The sequence below is a fragment of the Triturus cristatus genome, chromosome 1_1 (assembly GCF_964204655.1).
Source record: "Triturus cristatus chromosome 1_1, aTriCri1.1, whole genome shotgun sequence".
NCBI classification, from domain to species: Eukaryota; Metazoa; Chordata; class Amphibia; order Caudata; family Salamandridae; genus Triturus; species Triturus cristatus.
The window spans coordinates 571,080,832-571,104,424 of record NC_140579.1 but is presented as its reverse complement, the minus strand read 5'-3'; the positions used below and the strand labels follow the sequence as shown (position 1 = coordinate 571,104,424).

General features: G+C 42.8%; 1 protein-coding gene across 1 annotated transcript in view; it reads left to right on the top strand.

The window, feature by feature from the left end:
* Positions 1-12,897, top strand: part of LOC146870653 (protein phosphatase 1 regulatory subunit 12B-like) — a 353,358-nt gene extending 340,461 nt beyond the window's left edge. The window contains exon 7 of the mRNA XM_085644768.1: positions 3,638-12,897. Coding sequence (XP_085500894.1) covers positions 3,638-3,724 — 87 coding nt within the window. The 3' untranslated portion in view covers positions 3,725-12,897. The remainder of the gene's footprint in view (positions 1-3,637) is intronic.
* Positions 12,898-23,593: the final 10,696 nt, after the last annotated feature.

The window sequence follows — 23,593 nt, the reverse complement described above, 5'->3', positions numbered from 1 at the left end:
GCTGGGTGAGTCCCTCAGACCTTGCTGGTCTGCACCGCTGACTTTCTTCACTTTCCACAAGACTTGCTGTTGTCAAGGCTTGTTGGCTCCAATCCGGTTGCCGACACCTCAGTAAGCTGCAGACTTCGTGGGACAATCCAAATCCAGCTCCTGGTCATCGTCGACGCCTCCTGGACCTCGTGGCTGAAGAGTCCAGACACCCTTGATCACCTGAAATCATCCAACTACTGTGGACATCCAGCTTCCTGGCCCCGGGTCACTGGCAAGTGACTTTGAACACTGTCTCCTCCGCTTTCACGTCTTCTTTCTTCAGAATCCAGCCTTGGATTCCACCGGACACTTCTCATGTCTTCACAAGCAGCAAGTCTTCTTTGGCTCCCATTGAAAACGACGCCGCAACCCGACACCAAAAGACACCTATGCACCCGGCTTCCCTGGGTGAGGTAACTCGAGTACCCCGGTGCTCCTGTGTGTGTTGGCCCTAGAACTACTACTTGCTTGTAGACTCTCCCGAAGTATCCTAAAACTTTAAAATTCCAACCGCGACTTGCTCCATTGAAGTCTGTTGGGATCTGCGGCTGTGTTCTCACACTGCATGCGTCTCCCGTGGGTCCTTTACTTACCTGCCTTGGGTGGATTAGTGAGGCCCCAGCTTTACTTACCTGCCTTGGGTGGATTAGTGAGGCCCCAGCACTTCTGAAGACCTTAGGCCTTCTCAAGTCGTTCTTCTTATACCTCTTTTTTAGTATATGGTCTGGTACGCCCATAGGGCCCCAGCCATATAAGTACTTAATTTGTTGTGAAATGTTGATTTGTGCATATGTCTTTGATTTCTAATCTCATAAAGAGATTAGTAGAGTGTGTCTAGTAATAAATACATATATATTTTATAAATATACATGTGTGGTGTCCTTTCATTTAGTGATTCAAGAGATTATAAGGTAAAACAAGCTGCTTTACATTCCTCTGAGACTTAGCCTGAAGGCTGCTCTCCACAGCTACCACTAGGATAGTTTTCTTAAAAAGGTTGTCTTAAACCTATCTACCATAAGAGTTGAATTGTACTGGTGCAAGGTGGCCACTTTAACTAGTGACCAGCATATACCAGACCAACTTCTCAGAAGTGCCCAGTGTCTGAGTTGTAAATATTGCAGCCTATCAGTCTCTGAAACGCCATGGTGTGTTCTGACCTGCGGGAAGGAGAGTATGCCCTCTAGATCAAACAGATGCCCCAGGGACCGGCATGAGGTAAGGCGCCAACTTGTAAATGCCCTAGAATCCAACCCAGGGGTGAAATCTGGATTGTCAAACAACGGGGTCATGGGGGAGGGAAATGTGGTTAACCCATGCATGGTAGCAGTGCAGTCCCAAGCCTCCAATATAGTGCTTGTGATATAAGAGGTGTAAAGGTTGGCCGGCCTATGCTGCTTCCGAAGAAAAGTAATACCCTGCAGGGGCATCGCCGCAACCGCCTGGTCCTGAAATAACCAGTGTTTTTCGGATTCTAAACGGCTCCACTCAACAAGATAGCGGAGCTGTGCCGCGTAGAAGTAGAGCTGCAAGGACGGTATACCTACCCCTCCCTGTTCCGGGGGAAGGACCGCAATCTCGTGCTTAAACCGAGGCCTGCGCCCCTGCCATATAAAGTGTGCCAGATCTGACTGGGTTTGTTGAATCCAACCAGCGGGAGGGTGCAGGGGAAGAGTTTGGAAGATATAAAGGATCTGGGGGAGCAACTCTTTTAAATATGTTCCCAGGCATCACAGGTGTTGCTTTAAATTAATTAATTGCTAATGTTATTTACCAAAGTGAAATTTAGCTAGATGTTGTATTTCACTGATGTCCGACCTGTTATTACCAAGGCTACGCACTAATTAAAACATTGCATGTGGTATGTTCATTTATTCTCCATGATGCTTAAATAATATCTCTTTTAGCAATCCTATTAAACATGAATGTTTCCTAGGGAAAGAGTAGCACAAAGTCAACATCACAAATGCAAGGAGTGTCGTTGTGCTTTCATTGTAGTCCCAGTAGTTTGTTTTATAAATGTGTTGGCACCTTAGCTGACCATTTTATGAATCGCCATTACCTGGATGTAGTAGGGTTGCTGATCTTAAACTACTTCCCCCACCCCTAGAGAGCTTTTCTGGGCTACACATGTTTGGCCTCCAGTTCAAAATGACTCCCATAAATGAGTGTGCAAATAAGTGTCCTTTTATGGAACAGAGGTCACCCCAAACACACTACCTCATATTCTGAAGCTCACTTAGTTTGGGCCTGAGAGTGGGTCTTCTCAAGTGCTGCTGCCCCCATAATCCTTGCATACATCCTTCCTGAAAATATTGAAATATTTAGGGCATAAAGTTTTTTTTTTTTTACTTTATACCTGTGTGTCGTGGAAGTCATAGCTCCAGGTTTGGTATGTACATAAGAGGACTAATTGAAACTATCACTTGTACCTGAACTTTCTTAATTAATCTGTTGAAGTGTACCCGCCAATGTGCGGACAATGCTCTTGCAAGCAATTGTCTAAAGTTTTTAGAGCTTGAAAAAATGTGTTTAGAGGGCACCTTCTGAAGTATTACTGTACGTAAGGGTCTGTACTTGAATAAAGAAGCATCAGCGCACACCATGTATATTCCATCAAAGTATTTGTGTCAAACAATAAAATACTACAAAAATTGTTATAGACCACGGTCCTGCCAGTATACTTTTTGGAACGTTGAGAACCAGTATTTGTGAGTTCCTCCAATATGTGTGTTGATTAGATAGGCTGCTGCTAATGTGATAATCACTGTGCCAGTCTGTCATGGGTGCTTCTCGGATATGCCAAAGTTCTTTTCACTATACTAGCCTGTCATTTTCCACATTACCATTCTCTTTAGTCCTGTTTCGGCATGCTTTACAGTGCCCCTGAAAAAAATTGCCATGTAATTTTTTTTCGTTATGCTATGTCAGCTTTTAGTTAGCCATGCCAGTTTTCACCTTTTCACTTATCTATACCATTTATCACTTTGTGATTAGAAAGTTGCCAAGCCAGTTTCAACCCAAAAAACCAAAAACAACTTTGACGTGGTGATTCTTACGATACTACCTGAAAATTGTCATACCAGTATTATATTGCCCATTTAAGATCACCTGCCTCCTTATGTGCTATAAAAACATGCCATTTTTGCCCACATGTAACCCTGTAAGACTTCCCATCATGTGTCATACATTGCCATTTTATGGTCATTTACTTTATACTTACTCTCTGTTGCTTTGGTGGACAGGTAGGTTCGCACGCAACTTATAAGATAAGGTTCTATGTGCCCATAAAGCTATTTCAATCATACATCAATATAGTTAACATGGGCCGGCTTCATGAATTGTTATTGTGACCGGTAAGTGGTAATCTTGTATGCAAAGAGCAAATCTTTTTTCAGGATCCCAGGCCAAGTGATCCTGGATTGTGCCTCTTGAACAGGACCCAATTGTTGGCATGATTCTAGACAAATGGTAGAATTTACATATCCGGTTATGTCTTCATGAAAAATGGTGCCTGTGAAGTAGGAAACTTATTGAAGCTAACACAAATAATGCAAACATGCACCACAGACTGACCTTTCTTTTCACTACTTTTCTGTCGTTGCAGGTTCTGACAGATCTGAAGTCTGACAACCAAAGGCTGAAAGATGAGAATGGAGCCCTGATAAGGGTCATCAGCAAGCTCTCCAAGTAACCACTTCCAGTTGAAACAACAGAGGCCAGATATGAACAGGGGCACTTATTGCACAAGCTTCATCCGCTTTTCTCTTCATACCCAAAAGGAAATCATGGACACTCTTAAATAACGTGATAAGACAGGATACTGTTTTCCTTCTCATCGCTCTCCGAATAATCAGGATAAGTTTCCCAGGTTTTAGTCATTACCCACATTGAAGAGATCATATTTTTTAGTCTGCTTGGAAATTTGACTTCGATGTCATGGTAATTAGAGTCTCCGTTTAGCAACCCAGTTATGTGCCAGACAGAGCAGGGAGAACAGTGAGGTCTACAGGTGACATAGGAGGACTGATCTGGAGAGGAAGCCCATGCCTTGAAGAGGATATGGCGGAAAGCTAAAAGAAGTACAGCGCCTCTAGAAGTCAGAAGACTTTATTCTTGTTCATTGGGCGAGGAAATACGAACAATTTTTGAACATCTGTAAGCCTCTGAACCAGAGCTCTCAAATTACCTCTCACTGTTGATGGCCACATTTAAAGTTACAGAAACCTATCCACCTCTGTCTGACACTCTATATCTCAAACCATTTAACCATGTGACATCTAGGGGAACTGCACTTCCACACTTTCTGCTTGTTGCTATTTCTGTATTTATTTTCCATGTTGGCCAGTTCTCCGGGCATGTATACTATATTCACAAGCCTTTTTTAAGATACTGGTATGATTTTTTTCTAAATCAAAGCAAATGGTTCTCACTACAAGCCCAGCAGAGTGACTGCAAGCATCTTGCTCCGGCGTTATTGAAAGGACAAGGGAGCCTTACGTTGTATCTAAAACTGTCTTGTTCGTAGATGTATTGGCAAACTTCTTTCTTGCAAAAATTGTGGAAAATATAACCAACCGACCCCTCCCCCAATTTGCTGCATAAAATCATTCAATATAAATTGCTCCTTAAATCTGATTAGTTCTGAGGCTTTTTGCTTTGATTTGAAGAAAGCACAACAGTTAATACTAAATTACTTTGATTATACTTATAAATAATTTGCTAATAACTAATCTTATCTGTATTCCTTTTCCTCTTCTGCCATTGAGAGGTAAAACAGGCAGAGCAGCGTTTTCAGTGAAGCCAAACCTACACCTGTCCTTAAATGCTACCTTTCATTGTTTTGGATACGGTTCTGGCCTAGGTTGTAGAATCATATTCCTGACTCCCAGAGAAGTCCTTTTCCATTGGTTAATGAAGGATGGTCTAAAGGTGTTGTGACCATCTTGTCTTTTTGTAAACTAATATGCACTAATAGTGATCAACTGCATTAACGGATGTTGAAATTTATGAGTCTTGTGATGTCCCCTTTGTGTGAGTTATTCATGTGAAAGAGACTTCCTTTCTCAAGTTAATAGCCTTTGTCCCACCTCTTAGAAAACAAGTCATCTTTTTTGGGATACTATGTGAAGTGTCCTTAGTGTTCTGAGATCTTAGATCTGACCTGATACCATTTAACTGTAGATCAGAGTGATGAGAGATGTTTGTTGTGGTAGGGCACCAGTGCTGTGTTTTTCTTTACCTAAAACTGATTGGACTTATGAGAGATGTTTATTTGGCATATGTGTTCTCATTAATATTTTGTATGCTGGGTTGCCTCAGACTGCTGCAACCCATTTTTACCGATTCTGATTCTGGACGTCAGTGGTCCTAGAAGCTTTTGTTTGTGATATTTGAATTTTCATGTTTGCTGTAGTGTCGGAGGTAACCAGGCTCACCCATCACCATGCCTGGAATGTTCTTCTTTCTAAGTTCATGAATGTCCTATCCAGGACAAGTCTGGCTCTTGTCAGTCTTGGACTTCATGCTGGACGTGTCTAGGACTTGCTTCCTTCACCTTTGTGGCATAGATATGACAAGGCATTGGTTGACTTTAACTTATAAAAAGCTGAATCAGTGTGATAGAAATAGTTATATGGCATATCTTGAACAGAAGCCACCATTCCACCTTCTCTACCCACTCTTAGGAATCCACAACCAGGAAAGTCATGCATATCATGCCCACCTCTAGTCTTCTAAACTAGGGTCTGAGACCTGTGATATGGATCTAAGCTGTGTTAAAGAATGTACCAGAGTTTAGCATTTGTATCTGATTATGTTCCCCATATTCAAAACGGTTCTGTGTCCACCTATTTACTTTTGAGTTGCTTCAGTGTATGACATTCCATGATGTAGTGGGCAGCACGAAAGACATCCAAAGTCAAACAAAAAAATGCTTAGAAAAGAACAGGCCTTAGGCTGTGAGAAGTATCGTGACCTCTGCAGTTTACTTGTTGTTCCACGACACAGTGCAGTATATGACAGATGGTTGGTGTAGATTCCAACACTTGATAGATCTTGCTTCAGATAGCTTGGTACTCTGTCACTAGACCAAGAGGGTGAAATCATCACTATCCACTTACTTCTAATTCATTCAGTATCTCTGTTGTGATTGAATGGACAGCTGGTGGAGCCAAAACATGGTGCTGCACTGTCACATTTTGCCATGTTTTACAATCCTGGTAATAGGCTGTTTTCCACCTCACTGAAAAGCTGTCCGGTCTTTAATCCAATCTATTTTACTTTGGTGAAGCTTGAGTTGCAGCAGCCTAGATTCCAAAATGCTACCTTAAATTGCTTTCACGAACATCTGCTGAGTTTGCCAGAATTGATTTCTTTCTCGCCTACAGAATGCGAACAGCATCTATGTCCAAGAATATTAAGCCTGACACACCTTGCTTATCAGCGATAAGTGCCAACCAGAGAACCATAGGAATCGGTTGCATCTGGAGGTTGCATTACAATTTAAATGTAAATGTTCATTAAGTTCCTCTGCTGAACATGTTTTATGCTAAGGATGCTGTGTTTCGACCTATGGCTTTGTATCTTAACAGGATAGAGATCTTACATCATTTTTACTTACTGGATGCTGTCAAAGCAAATTAAGTCCTCCTTTATTCATTGCAGGATTTCATATGATCTCTTCTGTTTTAATTTATTATTATGTAGAATTCGTGAATTCAGTAATTCTTATTGCGAAATGAAGCACATTAATTGCAATGATGAACTCCTTGTGTGTTCCTTTGCACTGTGGCCATATGAGCTACATCTGACATGTCTTAGTGGGGCTATTTTATCATTTTGAAGATTAAATCAATATCGCTTCCTTAGCTATGTATGAGAATTGGAGTTAGATGGTGTAAGGATTATAGATGAGAGTTCAGTCACTGGTGATGTAGATCTGAAGAATAGTTTTTTTTATTTCACTCTGAATGAAGACCAGATGTTTGCTTCGGAGACCCTTGTGAGAGTTCATTCCAGAGGTAGAGCCCATGTTTGAGACTGCCCCTCCCTCATCTCTGTGTTCTGAGGGCAGCTGCAGTCGAAGCCCATTTGCATCCGGAGGGAGAATTTGGCTGTTAGTTAATAAGACCTGTGCCCCAGAGTTGTTTTTCATTGCTCTGCCCGCACCATAAGTGGAGAGATGCATCTTAGACTTTCACATGAAAAGAGGCAAACATTTTTTTTAAGTTTATCATTTTTTTACTACTTTAAAATCTGAATTTCTCACTTATTGGGAAATATCTGGAACAGCAGGAAAAGAACGAAGTGCACCATTATGGTAAATTTTATATACCCATTATTTTAATACACTGCATGCTCTACAGAAGTAGTTGTATGGTTCTGTATTGACATATTTGTTTTAATTATTCAAAGTGTCAGTGAGTTTTGTTATGTATTTATAACTTTAAATTAAAAACAAGTCTCAGGTACAGGAATGTTTTGAGACACTTGATATCATCCACGTGTTTTTCATATACGAAGGCGTCATTCCAATGTGGTGCCCTGCAATGTGCATTTTCCTGTGTTCATTTAGGTTGTACAATTTTTATATAGTGCATTGCTCAACAAATAAGCTAGTACTGTAACTGACAAAAAAAGGTAGCATGAATCAATGGATGAAAATCAAAGCTGTACATTAGGTTAAGAATGCTTCCCAAAATATCCTCATTTACATGGGACGGCACTTCATGCCTTTGGAAGAAGAACTCAAAGCACATTGACCAGTCCTTGAATTTATATTTGGTACTGTGATTTGACAATAAATTGGCTGACTTAAGATTTCATGCTCAACTGATGAAATCTATTTTTGGTAAGAGCAAGTAGGGGGAATTTCTTATGTACAGCTTCATGTGACATGCGCGCAAGTACTTAATAGAAACTAGAACAGGCAGACAAGGTAAAGACCGCAGACCTGGGATTTTATGGTACTAGCAACATTAACATAAAGAGCATTCAAACATCAGCATTTTGAAGCTGCTGAAGTCTCTCAGTAACTTTGAAAGGGAAATTTAAACAAGCATTGTGGTTATAGTTCAATTTAGGAATCCATAATAATGCCCACACTTCGAACCTGAGCCAGAGGAACAGGAAATAAAACTTGAAATGAAGGCCAGATATGAGCAGGCCCTGAGGACAGAATGCCACAACTGCTCAGATGTCCATCTTTTTAAGATTTAGCTTAAAGAGATTCATACCCATCCTCACAAATGGCATGAATCAACTGTTTGTCATACGTCGATGGAGGCAGTAATCTGATTTAGTAATAGCTGAACATAGATGCAGACATTGGTTTAATGCAAACCGATCAATTTAATCAAAGATGAAGATGACCGAATGCTCCACAAGTGAATATTGTTGAAAGGCTATTATTTTATGCCTACTTGTTAAAAAGGAAGTCACTCACTTGAAGGCAAGAAACCCATGTCCTGTCCTATATTGTGATAAGCGAAGTCATAACTCACCAACAAATAAAGAAAATTCTAGCCTCAAAAGCACTGACCTCCTGTTCCCTGCATTGACCATCCTAGCGTGCTGCTGTTGTGGCTTGCCACTTGCTGGTCTGAAGCCAGCCTCACTTGCTGACATTGTTATTTTTAGAATAGTAAAATAGATGTTCAGTAACCACTCTCACTATTAGAAACATGCCACTTGAGTGCTACACACAAATGTGTTGTTACATGTTCGTGTGTGCAGGTTTTGGCTATGGCTGTTCTCGTACTTTAGGCTCCTGAGGTCTGAGTGCTAATCCAGGGAAAATGTATTTTCTGGGACCTGACATTCATTAGCAACTCCCGAATTGCAGGAGTTATTGCTCTATACGAATTGGATATCCACATCTTTATATGGTCATGTGCTCCATATTATTTATTCAGTGTCTTTTTTTTTTTTGCTGGACAGAGTGAGAGCACACTGTTTCAAAGCAGACAGGAATTGGAAAAAGGCAATTGAATATCTGTTCACACGCAAATGGAATTACAGTTGACCATTTAGAATTGAATTTTTCCTAAACCCTAACACAGAGTGTCTTGACAGTATTGGCTAGTTAGCTGGTATTTACAGCTCAATAGTCCTTTTGATCCGTGGGATTGTTTTGAAATGGAATTGCAGCCATTTCTTCATGTTTATTTCACCATGACCATATCCATATTTTCCATCAAATCATGTCAAACATCTCTGTTGGTCCTTATTATTTGCTTCATATTGGAATTTGGCAGTTATCCATAATCGAGTGACTAGTTGTGTAGCCTAGCTTGACTATTAGTATCGGGCGGTATTTATTTCTGCTTAGTTACTGTATTGTCTCCACCTTTTTCTCAGTTGTGCTTCACTCTGTTTTCGTGGCTGTTGTGGAGGTGGAGGAAGTGATCTCCCATTTGCGGTTTGTCAGTGCATTCTCTGGCTGGGACTTTCCACTGCTTTTGCTCAAATGTTTTGTATGCACACCTGAAGATTAGAAAAAATATAGGTCATCCCTACGAGGATCTCTGAAAACTCAGACTAATTTGCCGGGAGCAGTTCATCAGGTGTAAAACTACAGAGATGTGTGTTTTTTTGTAAACACAGGTTAATGGCACTGGGGGAAGCTATAGAAAGCCTAATCCATTCTTTATCTCACAACCTAACATCACATGATAAGAGTTCTTATAACATATAATGCACACTAGAGAATCTTCTATAAATAAAAATGACGATGGCCAAACTGAGCAAATTGATAAGCTGTGTCCATCCTAGTATTTCTGTACTAGTGATGGAGCTCTGAAAAATGAGGTGTTTAAAGAGGTGCCACAGACTTATACCACAAGCTTCTTCATAAATCAACTTTCTTTTTTTTTTTACAATTTAGCTCTTCGTTTTGTAGTGTGTTTGTAGCACTTAAGAGCTGGTTTATCCAAGGTGCACTTCATCTTAGCTTGTTTCCATCTACATGTTTTGAATCGGACAGAGCATGCGTAATCAGGGAGCACAGCATTGCAAGTTATGCCAAATACCTATTTGATCACTCTTTTTTTTATCACAATTTGTGCAATGTCTGTATTAGTACTACAGAAAGGCAGCTAACAATTATGAATTTGGGTTGCAAAGACACAAGAATTACTCTGTTTTTCTTTAACTCCTTACAAAGCACATATTGGGTAATTCACATGGCCAGTAGTTCTGTGCAACATGTCCTCACACATGAAGCCAGACTATTTACAAGTACACATTTATGCTTAGTGGCGAATTTCCTTCCTGAAGTAAGGAATACTTATTTTCAGTTAATTTATGGAGGCAGAGTCTTTCCTGGCCCCTGGGTGTATATTTATGTCCTAGCTTTTGTTTTTAAACACAGTCCATGATATAGGACTTTGGGAACTCCATTCGATGAGCATTTTTGTATAGTGTGTTTGAGTCCCACATTGCTCAAAACTAGTAAGACGTGACGAGTCAGAATAATTTGGTTTGAGTTGAATGTAGGCTGCATTAAAAGGCTTGAAAACCAATTCGAAAATAGAAGGGAGATCAGATAAAAAAAGTTTTAAAATAAGCGGTAGGGTGTCAGGTTCGGGTTTATAGTAAGAGTTGTGGATTATAGTTAGGGATAAGTTTAGGAGCACAGTTTGGACTAGAGATGGAAAATAAGACCGGTTAAGGGCAAGCATTTGGGTTAAAAGATGAGGGTTCTGATTAGGAATTAGGTTAGGGTCACTGTATGGGTTATGAATAGAGATACATTTATGGTGAGGGAGAGGGTATGGGTAAAATTAGGAGTAATGTTGAATGCGAGGTGAGTGAAAGAAAAGAAAATCTGATTCAACATCAGTTCAAATCAAATGATTCAAACTTACGTAATTTTAATCGAAATTGGTGTGCTGAACTATTTGCAAGAAATCTCCTTTTATTCAGACTTGATACCTTTTCAATTAATTCAATTTGAATCCTCGTCCGCATATTCTATATACATCTCCCTGGCTATTATTTAGTTCATCAACAGTTGTTTTTTCCTTAAACAACTTTTATCTACATATCTTGGCCTTGCACATGAAAACACATTTGCAGTTAAGTTGCAGGATGGCGAAGATAGCCTACATCGGTAATGCAAAGAAGATGCAGAAATCAAAGAATACGAGTTAGGTCCTAGTCTAAATTGCCCTTCATTAGAAAACCCCGAGTATGAATTGGATAAAGAGATACTGCTGCCATTAAATATTAACTACTTAACACAAGTTAAAAAAAATATGTATTTTTTTTTATATTCAAGAATGTTGAAAGTTACTTTAGTGGCACAGATTCCATGTACATTTCCCAATGGCTTTCATTTTAGGCAATTGTAGCTCTTAGTTGGTTCTTTAAAGGCTGATGATGCTTTTGCATTTAGTAGGTGTAGCTGTGTTCCGTTTTAATGTATTTATTCCTTTATTATTTTTTTACTTTTAATTGCCTTGTGTTGAAAACACAATGCCAGGAGCACAGTTTTTCATCACGATTGTCTATTTCAAATATTTGCTTAAAAATCTGAAAACTCAGAGGCCTAGCAAAACACCATCATGTAATTGCATAGTCTGTACAAGGCAAGATCAGCTCTAATTTTGAGACTATAGGGATTACTTGGAATTTGGGGGAGATTGAATTTGTTGGTGAAGCATTGTCATCCAACCATGGATATTGTGACATGTAATCTTATTATGTACTATAATTCAGTGAATGAAGTACTCTATTAACAATAATGTTGAGTCATCGTAACACATCGGTTTGTCAAAAGGTATTGAGCAGAGTTTGTTTCATGACCAAGCTTCATTACAAAGTGTGTCCAGAAGAAGGTTGTTGGTTTTACCTTCATACTGGTAGAAGACTTAACGGCCCAACCTCTTCTCAAAAAGTGCTCCTTCCAACAATCACTGTTGACACACACACACACACACACCCATGCTTCTGCTGAATATCCTCTGGTCAAAAGAAGAAAAAGTATGTGTACACTTCTTGAGCACATGTGGCTGATTGTGGATCCAGCGGATTTCAGTGGTTTCCACGGGAAGGACACTGTAAGGAAAGTTTCTACAATTCCTGAGTGATGTCATCTTTCGAGTTTGTCAGTTGAATATGTAGATTATTGTCATAAAATGTGTTCCAGTGTAGTATTTTATATTGGGAAAGCATTTTCTTCACTCTAGTTATAATATCTAATTTGGTCTGTAACTGCAGTAATGCCCTCTTTGCTGGGCATTATCATTCCAAAATGTCCTCAGTTTATGGTGTGTGTTTGTGAGGTTCCAACCCCTGTCTGGCCATATGACCATGGTATTGCTTTACTTAACTGCTTGTTTTCTGACCTTTGACTATCCGTTATTAAGTTGCTTTGCGTGCACATACTTGGTCGTTGCTTATGCTGTCGTTGTTGCCTATTGCTTGTTTGGACAGCTTGATGCCCACTTTAGTGCACCTTTCTAGTAGAGTCCTAAACCCACTTGTATGACACATTATTGCTAATGTGAATGGCACGAGCATCTGGATATCCCATGCGTTCTAGAGATTTGGGGTATTTCCCTTTTCCTCCCTCTCCCTATCCAGCTGCTGTTCCTGGACCCGAAACAAACTGACATACGTCCCAGAGAGAGCAGAGACCTGACATAAGGGGTTGGAAATTAGAATGTAACTTTATGCAATCTGAGTGGCCTTTCTAATTTGGAGATGAAGGAAGTTCCGTTTTATTGGTTGTTTATTAATATTGTTTATGATGATGTAGTATTATATAAGTATTACATGGTTGAACGTTTGGGAGTAACCTTCACGTGTATGATGAATGAATCACACATCGGTATTTATAAATAAACAAGTAAAGTGTTTTAATCTGGCCTCTGAGTTTTATGTTTGTGGCAGAGAGTGGGCAGATAAAATCCAAGTATTCACTGTAATTCTGCAAAAAGTAATTCCTCCATATTGAATGACTGGCGTCTTGACGCTTTATGTAAACTATTTGAGGCAAGATTGGTGTCACCTGTCAATACTGTGAGTGGGTCCTCAATCTGGTGTTTTTTTTTAAATTTACGTGTGCGTTAACAGCAAAATGTGATGTTATTGGCATGATTTACACAAAGCTTTTCATTTTACAGTGTGCTCAACAACAGCTGAAAACAGAAGCTTGCAGAAGTACTTGGCATATTTACCTGGCCAGAACATGTTGACCACCGAGTAAGAACTCGTATAGTAATTTAGCAGATTGACTTCAGCAGCCGTTCCCTCAGGCTCAACCTTACGGTGCTGATCCGCCTCAAAGGGAATTCTGGTCAGAGGTGCTACACAGCAGAACATTGAGGTTCACATTTTTAGTGCAGGCTTTGTTCCCATTGTCATTGGAGTGCTGAAGAAGAAATGCAAAGTTAGCATGCTGTTGAAAAGATCAAGTACTGTTCGAAATTCATATCTTTTCAATTATTGTACAGATTCAATGATACTTTCCACACAGTATAGCAGCAAGGTCAGTCAAATGCAAGAGGGTTTGAAAGAGTGTCATGAACGGGAAGTATGCAGGGCATTAAAAGTAACATTTCTGATGGATACTTCTAACTGCAGATTCCTCACCTTTTGAATACTCCCCAGGCGCTAGCCTGGATCTGTACTTTTTACCAGCGGTGCTCCCAGGTCTCTCTAGGTGGTGTCAGGCAGCTCTGCATTGGCCTCATTTAGCTTAAGAAGTGATGGAGCAGAGCAGCATGTAAGCACCATCCCTGCAAACTGACATGAGTTATTTTCTTTCAACGTCTTCGAATGCAGATCTGGGGGATGCCATCCCTGCATATTGACATGAGTTTCTTCCTTTTGAGGTCTCGCTAGAGCCAGCGCATCCGCTACTCTGCGAGGCATTTAGTAAGCGGGGTTTTTAAAGTGCTACCTCATGCTTTTGGTGGCCTAAAGCTTGTGTTCATGTGGGCGTGCATGCGTGCACCCGCCAGCTTTCACCGTCCGAGGCGCCATCTGGACCGCGATCAGTTTCACTTTCGCGTTCCACTTTTGCGTGCGCACACACATCTCACGTTCGCAGCCGCACGTCTTGTTTAAACAAACATTACCGGCTTATTTTTAACAAATAAATTGAGCGCGCAGAAGCAGCGAGGGCAGACTGCAATCTCGTCTCAGGTTACTTGTTTATCGGGCCCTCTACATCTTCGTGTAGATTAAACACATTTGAACGTTGACTACTGAAATCCGTTGCTCCTGTTATTAAACCCCATGCAGAATGTTGTGTTGGCACAATTGAATTTCTCACAGTACAATGCTGTGTATTTGAAGATTTCTGCATATTTAAGTCCCTTTTAGAATTCTTTGACTCCATCTTGTAGTTTCGCGAGCAACTTCCTGTGACTTGGCTTGAATAAGCACATCTTCCTGTCTGTCCGTGACTTGGAGCCGCCGCTTTAAGCCCAGGGTCATGTTGCACAGCCCTTCCCCCGGCTCCCACCCCTCTCAGGCGCACACGTTGTCACCTTCCTTGTACGCTCAGAGCTATACACAAGCAGCCGCCTCTCATTGCAGACCTGTGCATGAATTGCACTGGCACCAGTACACACAGGATTGCAGTGCTCTGGGCCCGGTCGAAGGTGGTTCGGTTCTGTGTGTGTGTACAGCTGAGCCTGCCGTGGTGGGCGGTCTGCAGGGGTACCGGCACAATTAAACGAACTAGCAACAACATGTCTGCCTTCAAAGACAGGTTAATAGACGTTTGTTAAAGACGCACAGTACTCTACGTTCAAGGGCAAACAGATCCAAGTCGGGAAACCCGTTAATTTTCGGGAAATGGGGTAAATAGCTTTGTTTATGGTACTGCGTGATATCAAAGAGCACCCGGGTTATTATATACGAAATGACAACAGACTGCCTAATACACCAGGGACTAACTCAAACCGCAGGATCCTCCAGAAACAGAAATCATGTTTTAACATGGGCACATCTTCGAAATGAAAGACGCAGCCGAGCCAGAGTGGATTTATCTTCACTCTGACAAAATTCCTGCTCTTTGAATCCAAAGAACTGGATTCTAATCCCGAAATCATTGTTTGACCAGTAAACGGTTAAATTCTGGGCCGTTCAGTTCATCTTTCTTTATTCTAAAGAAGTGCAAAACAATAACAAATACATAAAAATAAGAGGTGCATTTTGTACTGTCTCAATTATATATAAATAAACCCCGTCCTCACCACTTCGTGGTTCATAGTCCCAACCAGGTTCCAATCGCAGTAACGTCTTTGTGGAAAGCCACATGTCCGAGATGCTCCTGCTAAACAAGTATTCACGTAGTCAGTGGGTATGGCAAACGTCCAGTTTTTTGGTTGAAAGAATAATGTGTTACATAAATTAAATGATTGAAGGTATAAAGAATAAAGGTATTTAAAAAAAAATCTCAATCATCTAAAAATTACTAGCGCATCCTAACAACAAGCATTGGCATAGCCAATAGGTCTCGCCTTTGGGACCTTATAAATATTTAATTATGCAGCACAATATCCTTGGCACAACTTCAACTGTTGCATGGCTAAACACTTATAATGTCCCAAAGGCGAGACCTATTGGCTATGTCAATGCTTGTTTTCTATGTCTTCGAATACAGATCTGGAGTTCCGTTCCATTTTTGGTATGTTTGAAGAGTCTTTCAAAGTGAACTTTTGTGTGCAAGGAAACCACCTTATACAACAGGGTTCCACAGGGTTGTGTGACTTTGGTATTTGGGCTCAGGGCACTCATCAAAGTCGTGTGAGGAATGTGGGCTCATGCACCCAAAGCTGATCCGGGACAGCGAAGCTGTATGTTGACATATCTATTAAAAAAATCTGCAAATCCTGCTCTCGAGGCTAATCATGCAACATGTCCTCTTCTGCTAAGTCCAAGTCCACATTAAAGTGGAAGCACAAGAAAGCACAGTAAGACTCAACCCCATCCTGCCACTCTCTAGCTAAAGATAAGTCACAAGGGCACCAAGTTTTCACTGTATCTTGCACCTGATCTCTGATTCAGGAGCCGATCCCACGGCTGATCCAAATGCACCCTGAGTATTCCAGGCCATAGACGCAGCCTTAGCAGGTTGAGGCCTTTGGGGAGGCCATGCTACATATTTTTGCCACTCTTCTGGTTTCCTCTGGTACCCTTGAGACCCGCCTCGGGATGCATTCCAACTCATGTGCCAACTTTCATTCCACTCCAAGACCGGCTCTGGTTTCTCGTTAGTTAATGTTGGTGCCAAAAGGGGATCTTCTCCTGACTCTGGGATCCAACCCAGAGCTGAATCTGCCTCAAGCCTGACCGAAATCACACTCCGATACCACTCCAGCCCACCTCGTTCCTACGTAGTGGGATTCAGACAAAACACTCCCTCTACCAGGGAGCAGTCTTCAGTCGCTCCACCAGCTTTTTGGTTCCGACTCTGATCAGAATAAACCACCACTAGGAGATGACAGTGGCGATGATGAGAGCGATTCACACCCACATTATTATGCTGACTGACATTCTATACATGGATTTGAAGGAGGCCAGTTGCTTGCTATTTCCCTTGATGCAGGGCTGCTTTTTACCCCTAAGGATTCCAACGGAAGAGAGTGCATCCTTTGCTGTAGTGTTCAGACTTGCTTCAGAAATCCTGACTCTAAATTTGTTGTCTGGTGAAGTTAGAACAAATACACTCTGAAGTTTTTCAGCCTGGTCCAGCTTCTCCTCAACCCTTACTAGTTCAATTAAGCCCTAACTAATTCTCTTATGGGCATTTGGTCTATACCTTGTTGATGGAAGTGTAGTCTTGCTCTGTGAGACTGGCGGGAATTAACATGTTTTAGAAAAAGTTGCCGGCATTTAACAAATCTCATGTTTAAAGCAATCTCCTAACCATCCCATCTAGTGATAGAAATGTTAGGATGTATAGTTTTTCTTAATGTAATGTGTATAGTTGTGGTATATTTCCATAGAGCCCGGGGACCATACTTTGGCCAAAACACAATGCTCTTAGTTTATCGCTTGTTGGCACCCCGAATTTGTAGCAAACCTATAAATATCTGGTGCCATCATGCTCAAGAGAAGCAGTAAAAAAAACTGTGCAACCGGATATGTTCCTGCACGAGGGAAACTGGAGAAAAAACAAGAAATCCTAAAAACATGAAACCTTCATGCTGACTGCATTCTACTGGTCAGCCAGTCAGGGAAAGGTGGGTCTGATTTATACCAATAGTTTCCTGAGGTCATATAGAATACATAAACGTTTTATACATTGTGTCCTCAGGTTGATATCTGTCATCAAATGAGTAATAGACATAAATAATGATTTTGCTACAATTTAGTGACATGGGCTTGCATAATTTCCCTAGGAAAATGTGCACAAATTTGGCATTGCCAGATTACAGATATTGAGAGCTTCTTTCATTGGTTTGTGTTGCAGGATTTATGTTTGTCCAGTCGACACATGCAGAAATATTGAGCAAATTCATTGAGAAAATGTATCTACATTTTTCATTATATCTTCAAGCTGCAATGAGAAATTGATGCAGGATTTTAACCAATACATAACCACGAATATGCTGAAAAAAGCATACAGTGTATATGGGTGCACAAACAGGCATAAGAGGTAAACGTTTTTGTACATTTAAGAAAATCTTCTGCACAGATATGCACAAACTCCCTAGGTCAAGATTGCACCTATACTTACGACACTTGCATCGAGTCTTAAGTATTCGTTTCTGTTTGACATTAAAAAGCACCGTAATCCTTGCATTAATTACTTCGTCTTTGATCCCCTCTCAACACTTTTGTTTTCTCTTCCCCACTCAAAATATTTTCATCTTCGCAATAGCACGCCGAAGATTTCAGTCTTATTAGCAACGTTTTCACAAGCTTGGCCTAAAACTCCTTGAAACCCATTGTCTAGAGTTACTAAAAGAGAGGTCTGCCCTGTTGAAACCTCTTATTAAAACAGTGGGGCTCCGCTCATGCATACAAGCTGTGATTGCATGTCTACACGGCGCACATATAACCTTGGCAGTGCGGTTTGTAAAGTTTAAGGCTCTTGTAGAAAAAAAGATTAAAGCGACCTCTACTGCAAAAATAGCAGCGTTCTCTAAAAGACCCGCTTGCAGCAGAGAGAGAGCAGCTGCACTTAGTTATTTTTTTCATTTTTTTAGATATGATCTTAGTTTGAACTATAATTGCCTATTGTATCTTTTTAAGGACAGAGCAAGCAATTAATTTCTCATCATGCACTTCACAACATTGATTTTAACCCCTCACAGATGGCACTACACATTTTTTTAAACTGTATTTTATTGATTTCAAGCCAAAAACATAGTGTGCGTAGACAGTGCCATACATAATCTTATGACAAATGCACACCAGAGGCTGCTGCAAACAGACAGTATACAGTAGACATGAGTGGGATTATCTACCTGTCCGATAAAAATCAAACGGTTCATACAGAAAACCAAGGCAACGAGCCAAGCACTATACCAGGAAGCACCAGCACACACATGATCCTCAGAAAGTTAAAACGTCGTAATATTATTCCTGATCAGTCCCCTACCTCAGAGTTACCCTCAGAAGATGCATCACAGTCCTCCTGAAACATACCCAGTAGTTGAGCCCGCAGCATTATGGTATCAGCTGCCCCTTCATCGGTACGGGACATTCTCATGTGATAATAGATCTCGTAACCAATCTGTCAACAGTGGGACCCTTGTGCCCATCCACCAAATGGCCACTGACCTCTTCACTAGCAAGAGAGCAATTTGGGCAAGTTTGTACAGCATTTTACATCCCTTCATTCACACCACCACTCCCAAGAGACCGGTTACCAGTGTCAGTGGAATGCTAATCCTGGTGGCCGTCTTTATGCTTGGCACCACTTGTCCCCAGTACTCCTGGACCTAACCACAGTCCCACTCTAGATGCATGATAGTGGCCCCAATCTCCCCACATCGTGTACACACAGCTCCCATAGTAGGGTCCGTTTATTGGGACTTTATGGGGTGATGTAACTATGATGCAGGAAATGGAAATTGTAGGAGCTTAAATCTGTTGTTACAGGACACAGTGTGGACAAGGCCAGACGCGCTCACCCAATCTCAATTTGAGATGGGCATACACAGATCTCTCTCCCAGGCCCCTTGTGCAGGAAACTAATGAGGTTGCATGTCGTTCCGAAGGCCTCTATAAAAGAGGGTAATTAAGTGAAATCCCTCTCCTCACCCGCTAAAACCCTCTATCACCCCAGAGGGACATGGCCATTTCCTTCTCCAGCTTGGCATAATGTAAGAAATGGACTGGTCCTACCCTAACAGTGTCCTGTGCATCCTGAAAGGAAATGAAATTTCCCCCTCGATTAAAAAAATTCCCGCCTCCAAACACCCCAATCCTTCCACCGCTCCATGGACATGGTTGTGTCAATATTCCTAAAAGGAGCCAGATCCCACAGCTTTAACTCTGCATAAGGAGGTTCTGCGGAAAAACTGTGGATTACCATCTCCCAGATTTCTGCCGTATTTCAGCAAGTACGAAATCGGAAACTCCGACCTGCCCCCACTCATCAGCAACTATGGCAAAGTGTTGCCTCCAGACTCAGTCCCCAGAAGCTGTTTCTCCCAGTTATCAGACTCTGTGAGCCATCTAGCTGCTTGCTGCAAGTGTGCTGCATAGTAGTAGAACCGTATATCCAGGATCTCTAATCTCCCATCCTCTAATTCCTTCTTTAGCGTTGCTAGAGCCACCCTTCTGCTCCATAGTAGAGTCACCTTCTCATCACCGAAAGTGGAAGCCTATTCCAAAATTTAATGGAGATCTCCAAGCCTGTCAGCACCCTATCAACATTCTAGCATTGATACTGGAGCTCCGTGTTTGTGACCCAGATTCCCAAGTAACAAAAGCCCTCAAATTCCCACCGAAGACCCACTTCCGGCAGCTGGTCCAGCTGCTTCCCAATCAAACCACCCAAAGGTAACATGAGCGACTTGCGGACATTAATCCTGAGCCCCATGACCTCACCAAAGGTGCTCAACAACTGCATCAGGATTGGAACATACATCCCGGGCGATTGCACATAGACCAACACGTTATCAGCATATAGTGAGACAACATTGGTAGAGTTTCCCAACCTGATCCCCCAGGGCTCCAGCTCCGTACTTAGTAATAACGTAAGGGGCTCAATCGCTAAAGGGAATAATTGGGGCTAGAGAGGGCCCCCCTAGCAGGTACCCCTCCTGACTGGCCTGGCCTCGGAGAGTTCACCACCCACCCTGATACATTCAGTAGGTTCAGTGTATAAACATTGTATCTAGCCACCGAAGTTAGGGCCAAACCCCAAGCCCACAGTATTGCCATTAAAAAAGCCTACTCCACTGTATCAAGTACCTTTTCAAGAACAAGGGAAACTACGGCCATATCCTGTTCTCTGACCAAGGTGTCATGCAGAATAGAACACCTTGGACAGGTTCAGGGACAGATTGTGAGCAGTACTACGCGCTGGCAAGAAAACCCATTGGTCCTCATCATCCAGCTTTCTGACCTCACCTCTCACACTGGTCACCAGTATTTTACACAATATTCTTACATATGTACAAGCATGGAGAATGGCCTATATCTATGCAGATGGGTCCGCAGAGTTCCCCCCCCCCAACCAGGTTTCAGCATCAGGCATACTATTCCCTCTCGCATAGTCGGTGGGAGAAAACGATTCTCCCTTGATTCCAGATAGCCCACCAATAATGTTTCCTTTTGGACAGAAGAGTAGGCGTGATAGAATTCTGCCATTAATCCTTCAGCGCCTGAAGCCTTGGACTTAAGCGCAATCATAGCCGCACCCACCTTCTCCGAGGAGATATTCTCCTCCAAGTCCCGCATGATCTACCCCCGCAATTAAGGAAGCCCTACCCTACCCTACCCAGAAACCTCATGCCCAGGTAATGGGTGAACCCACACGTCTTCCAAGAAGTTTTTTGCGCAACATCTGAGGCTCTTCAACCCCCAAATGTGCCTCTTGTGGACAAGCTATATGAATCTTATGATGTTTAAGAAATTAGTGGACTCTATAACGCTTGGAGTATCCTTGTAACACACCAACATTCAATGTAACAATGCTAATTTGTTCAGCCGTAGGCACAGCAGATTCTGACCCAAGACCCTACCCTCTCCCACACCTCCCAGATTGTCCATCTCAAGAGCAGCCAGACAAGTAATCAATCACACTGCCGTTATACATACCTGATTAACTTCTACTAAACTACCCCAAACAGTGGGATCCATGAACCCCGGATATGCAGCATAACAAAAATATTATTTCACACTGCAAATCCGATTGTACTTTTGCTGACGGGACCCACAGCCTAACCCTACTCCCCAACCATTGCCTACCACTAACATGGAGAGGCTACCCACTAAGACATGACTCGCACACAGAATGTTATGCTTTCATGAATAGATCCTTAACACAGCGAACTCCCGCATTGATTATTATGCAATCCAGCAAACCATGTAGGCATATCCCACCCCTTAACATTCAACCTGTAAGTACGGAATTTAGAACAGGCCAGGAAAAACCAAGGGAACCATTACACAGTATTACAGAGACCAGTATCCGCATTTAGTTCCACCTCCAATTTCAGGCTCAGTCTGCATCGAGACCTCCGTATGCACTGGTGAGGTCTCTCCCGACCGCGGATCCTGGCAAGCCAGAGCCATTGCTCCATCTGCCTGGATCTCCACCCTACCAGGATCAGCCTTCTCAGGAGACTGTTGGAGGGTGGTGGGGGTAGGGGGTGGTGTCAACTGCTTGCCCCTCTCCTGCTCTCCAGTTTGAGCTCTCCATAGCAGACAAATCCCGACCTCCAAGGCACCAGGGGCCCGAGCGTTCCCTGGGCACCTTGTTCCAGACCACCAGCCGGCACCATACGTCCTCCAGGGTTTCAAAAAAGTGTGACTTGCCTCTAGAGAGCACTCATAACGTAGCTGGATACAGCAACATGTAGCGGAGTCCCATCAAGCAAAGCTTAGCCTTACCCTCCAGGAATGTTTTATGGACAACCTGAACCTTATTGATGTAATCCGGATATAAATGGAAATTCTCTTATTCTCATATTTGGTAGTATCAGTGTCCCTGGCCGCCCTAAGGATAAAATACCTGTCCTTGTAATTTAAAATGCGGGCAATGATGGTCCGGGGTGGGGCCCTAGACCGCGGCAGACCCACTAGTGCACAGTACGCCCTCTCAATGGTAAACATAGGTGACAGCCCGCTGGGATTTAGGGTGCCTTAGGGTCTTCCCCCTCCGCCCGCTCTGGAAACCCCAGTAGGTGTACATTATTGCTGTGGGATTGCCCCTCTGCATCTTCCACCTTAGATTCCAGAGCCCCAGGCTGATTTGTGACCACCGCAACCCGCTTCCTCAAAGTGGCCACTTCGGACTGTAGTTCTTCAATGGAGCCCACTGCCAAACGGACCCTCTCCGAGACCTTGCAGAGACTGGAGATTAACTTACAGTGCCACCATCTCTATTTTGTTCTCCAGGGCCACTCTAGAGCCCTGAATAGCCTGCAGCATCTCTGCCTTCGTGGACTCTGCCTCCAACTGCTCAACCGCCTGTTCACCCCGGCCTGAGGTATGGCACGTAGTTCACTGTGAGGTGGAGGCCAGATCGTGTAATGCTCCATGGTGTTCCCCTGGACGGCCTGGCCTGCTTATTCCTTCCCCTGAGTGATCAGTGACCAAAGTCTCCAGGCGGACTATGCGGATTCACACTAGCAGCAATCCCGGACTTTCTCCCACCACTCCTGGGATGTAAAGAAACACTGCCAAAGACAGGCAGCTGCAACCCAATTGTAGAAGTCCCCTCCCTCACAACTCCAAGGACAATCAATCTCCAGGCACCAGCCCTGGCCCCGGTAGCACACGTCCCACAGGGCTATTCCAGGGGTTTTCAAAGTCGCCCCGGTCACTTACTTTGCGACACAAGTGAGCCTCATATGCACCACACACTAATCAAAGCCACGCCTGTTATGTGCAGGTAGAACTCTTAAGGCAACCACATGCAAGTGTGTCACTGCTTTGCCTTTTCTCTGGAGAGTTCACTTGGCGCATAGAACCCACCCCACTATAAGTATTTGCTCCAAGGAAGAAAAACTATGCTTCATCCAATTTTAGACACATATAACGCAGAATGATCCATTATTTAGCTAAGCCCCCACGCACCCCTGGTCAGTGAACCTAGCCCAAACAGTGTGCGGTCACACGCCCATCCCTCCTGGGGCCACTCACAGCAGGAGAGTCTCCCCACAGCCAGGCCCCAGTCACATCGACGCTGCTGCTCCAGCAGCTGATGGCGATCCCAGGAGCTTCTCCAGCGATGCAGCCCCAGCAGTTTCTGCAACACTGGGGGCATGACTCCCCGCCACAACCTGTGCCACAGGGGCCCGTGGGCCGAACGCAGGCATCCCACACCTTTCCCCAAACAGCGGGCAACCCACGTCGACAGACAGTACGGAGGTGCAGGCAGTCAAAAGTGGCACTCTTCTCAGTCTGCCCGGTCACT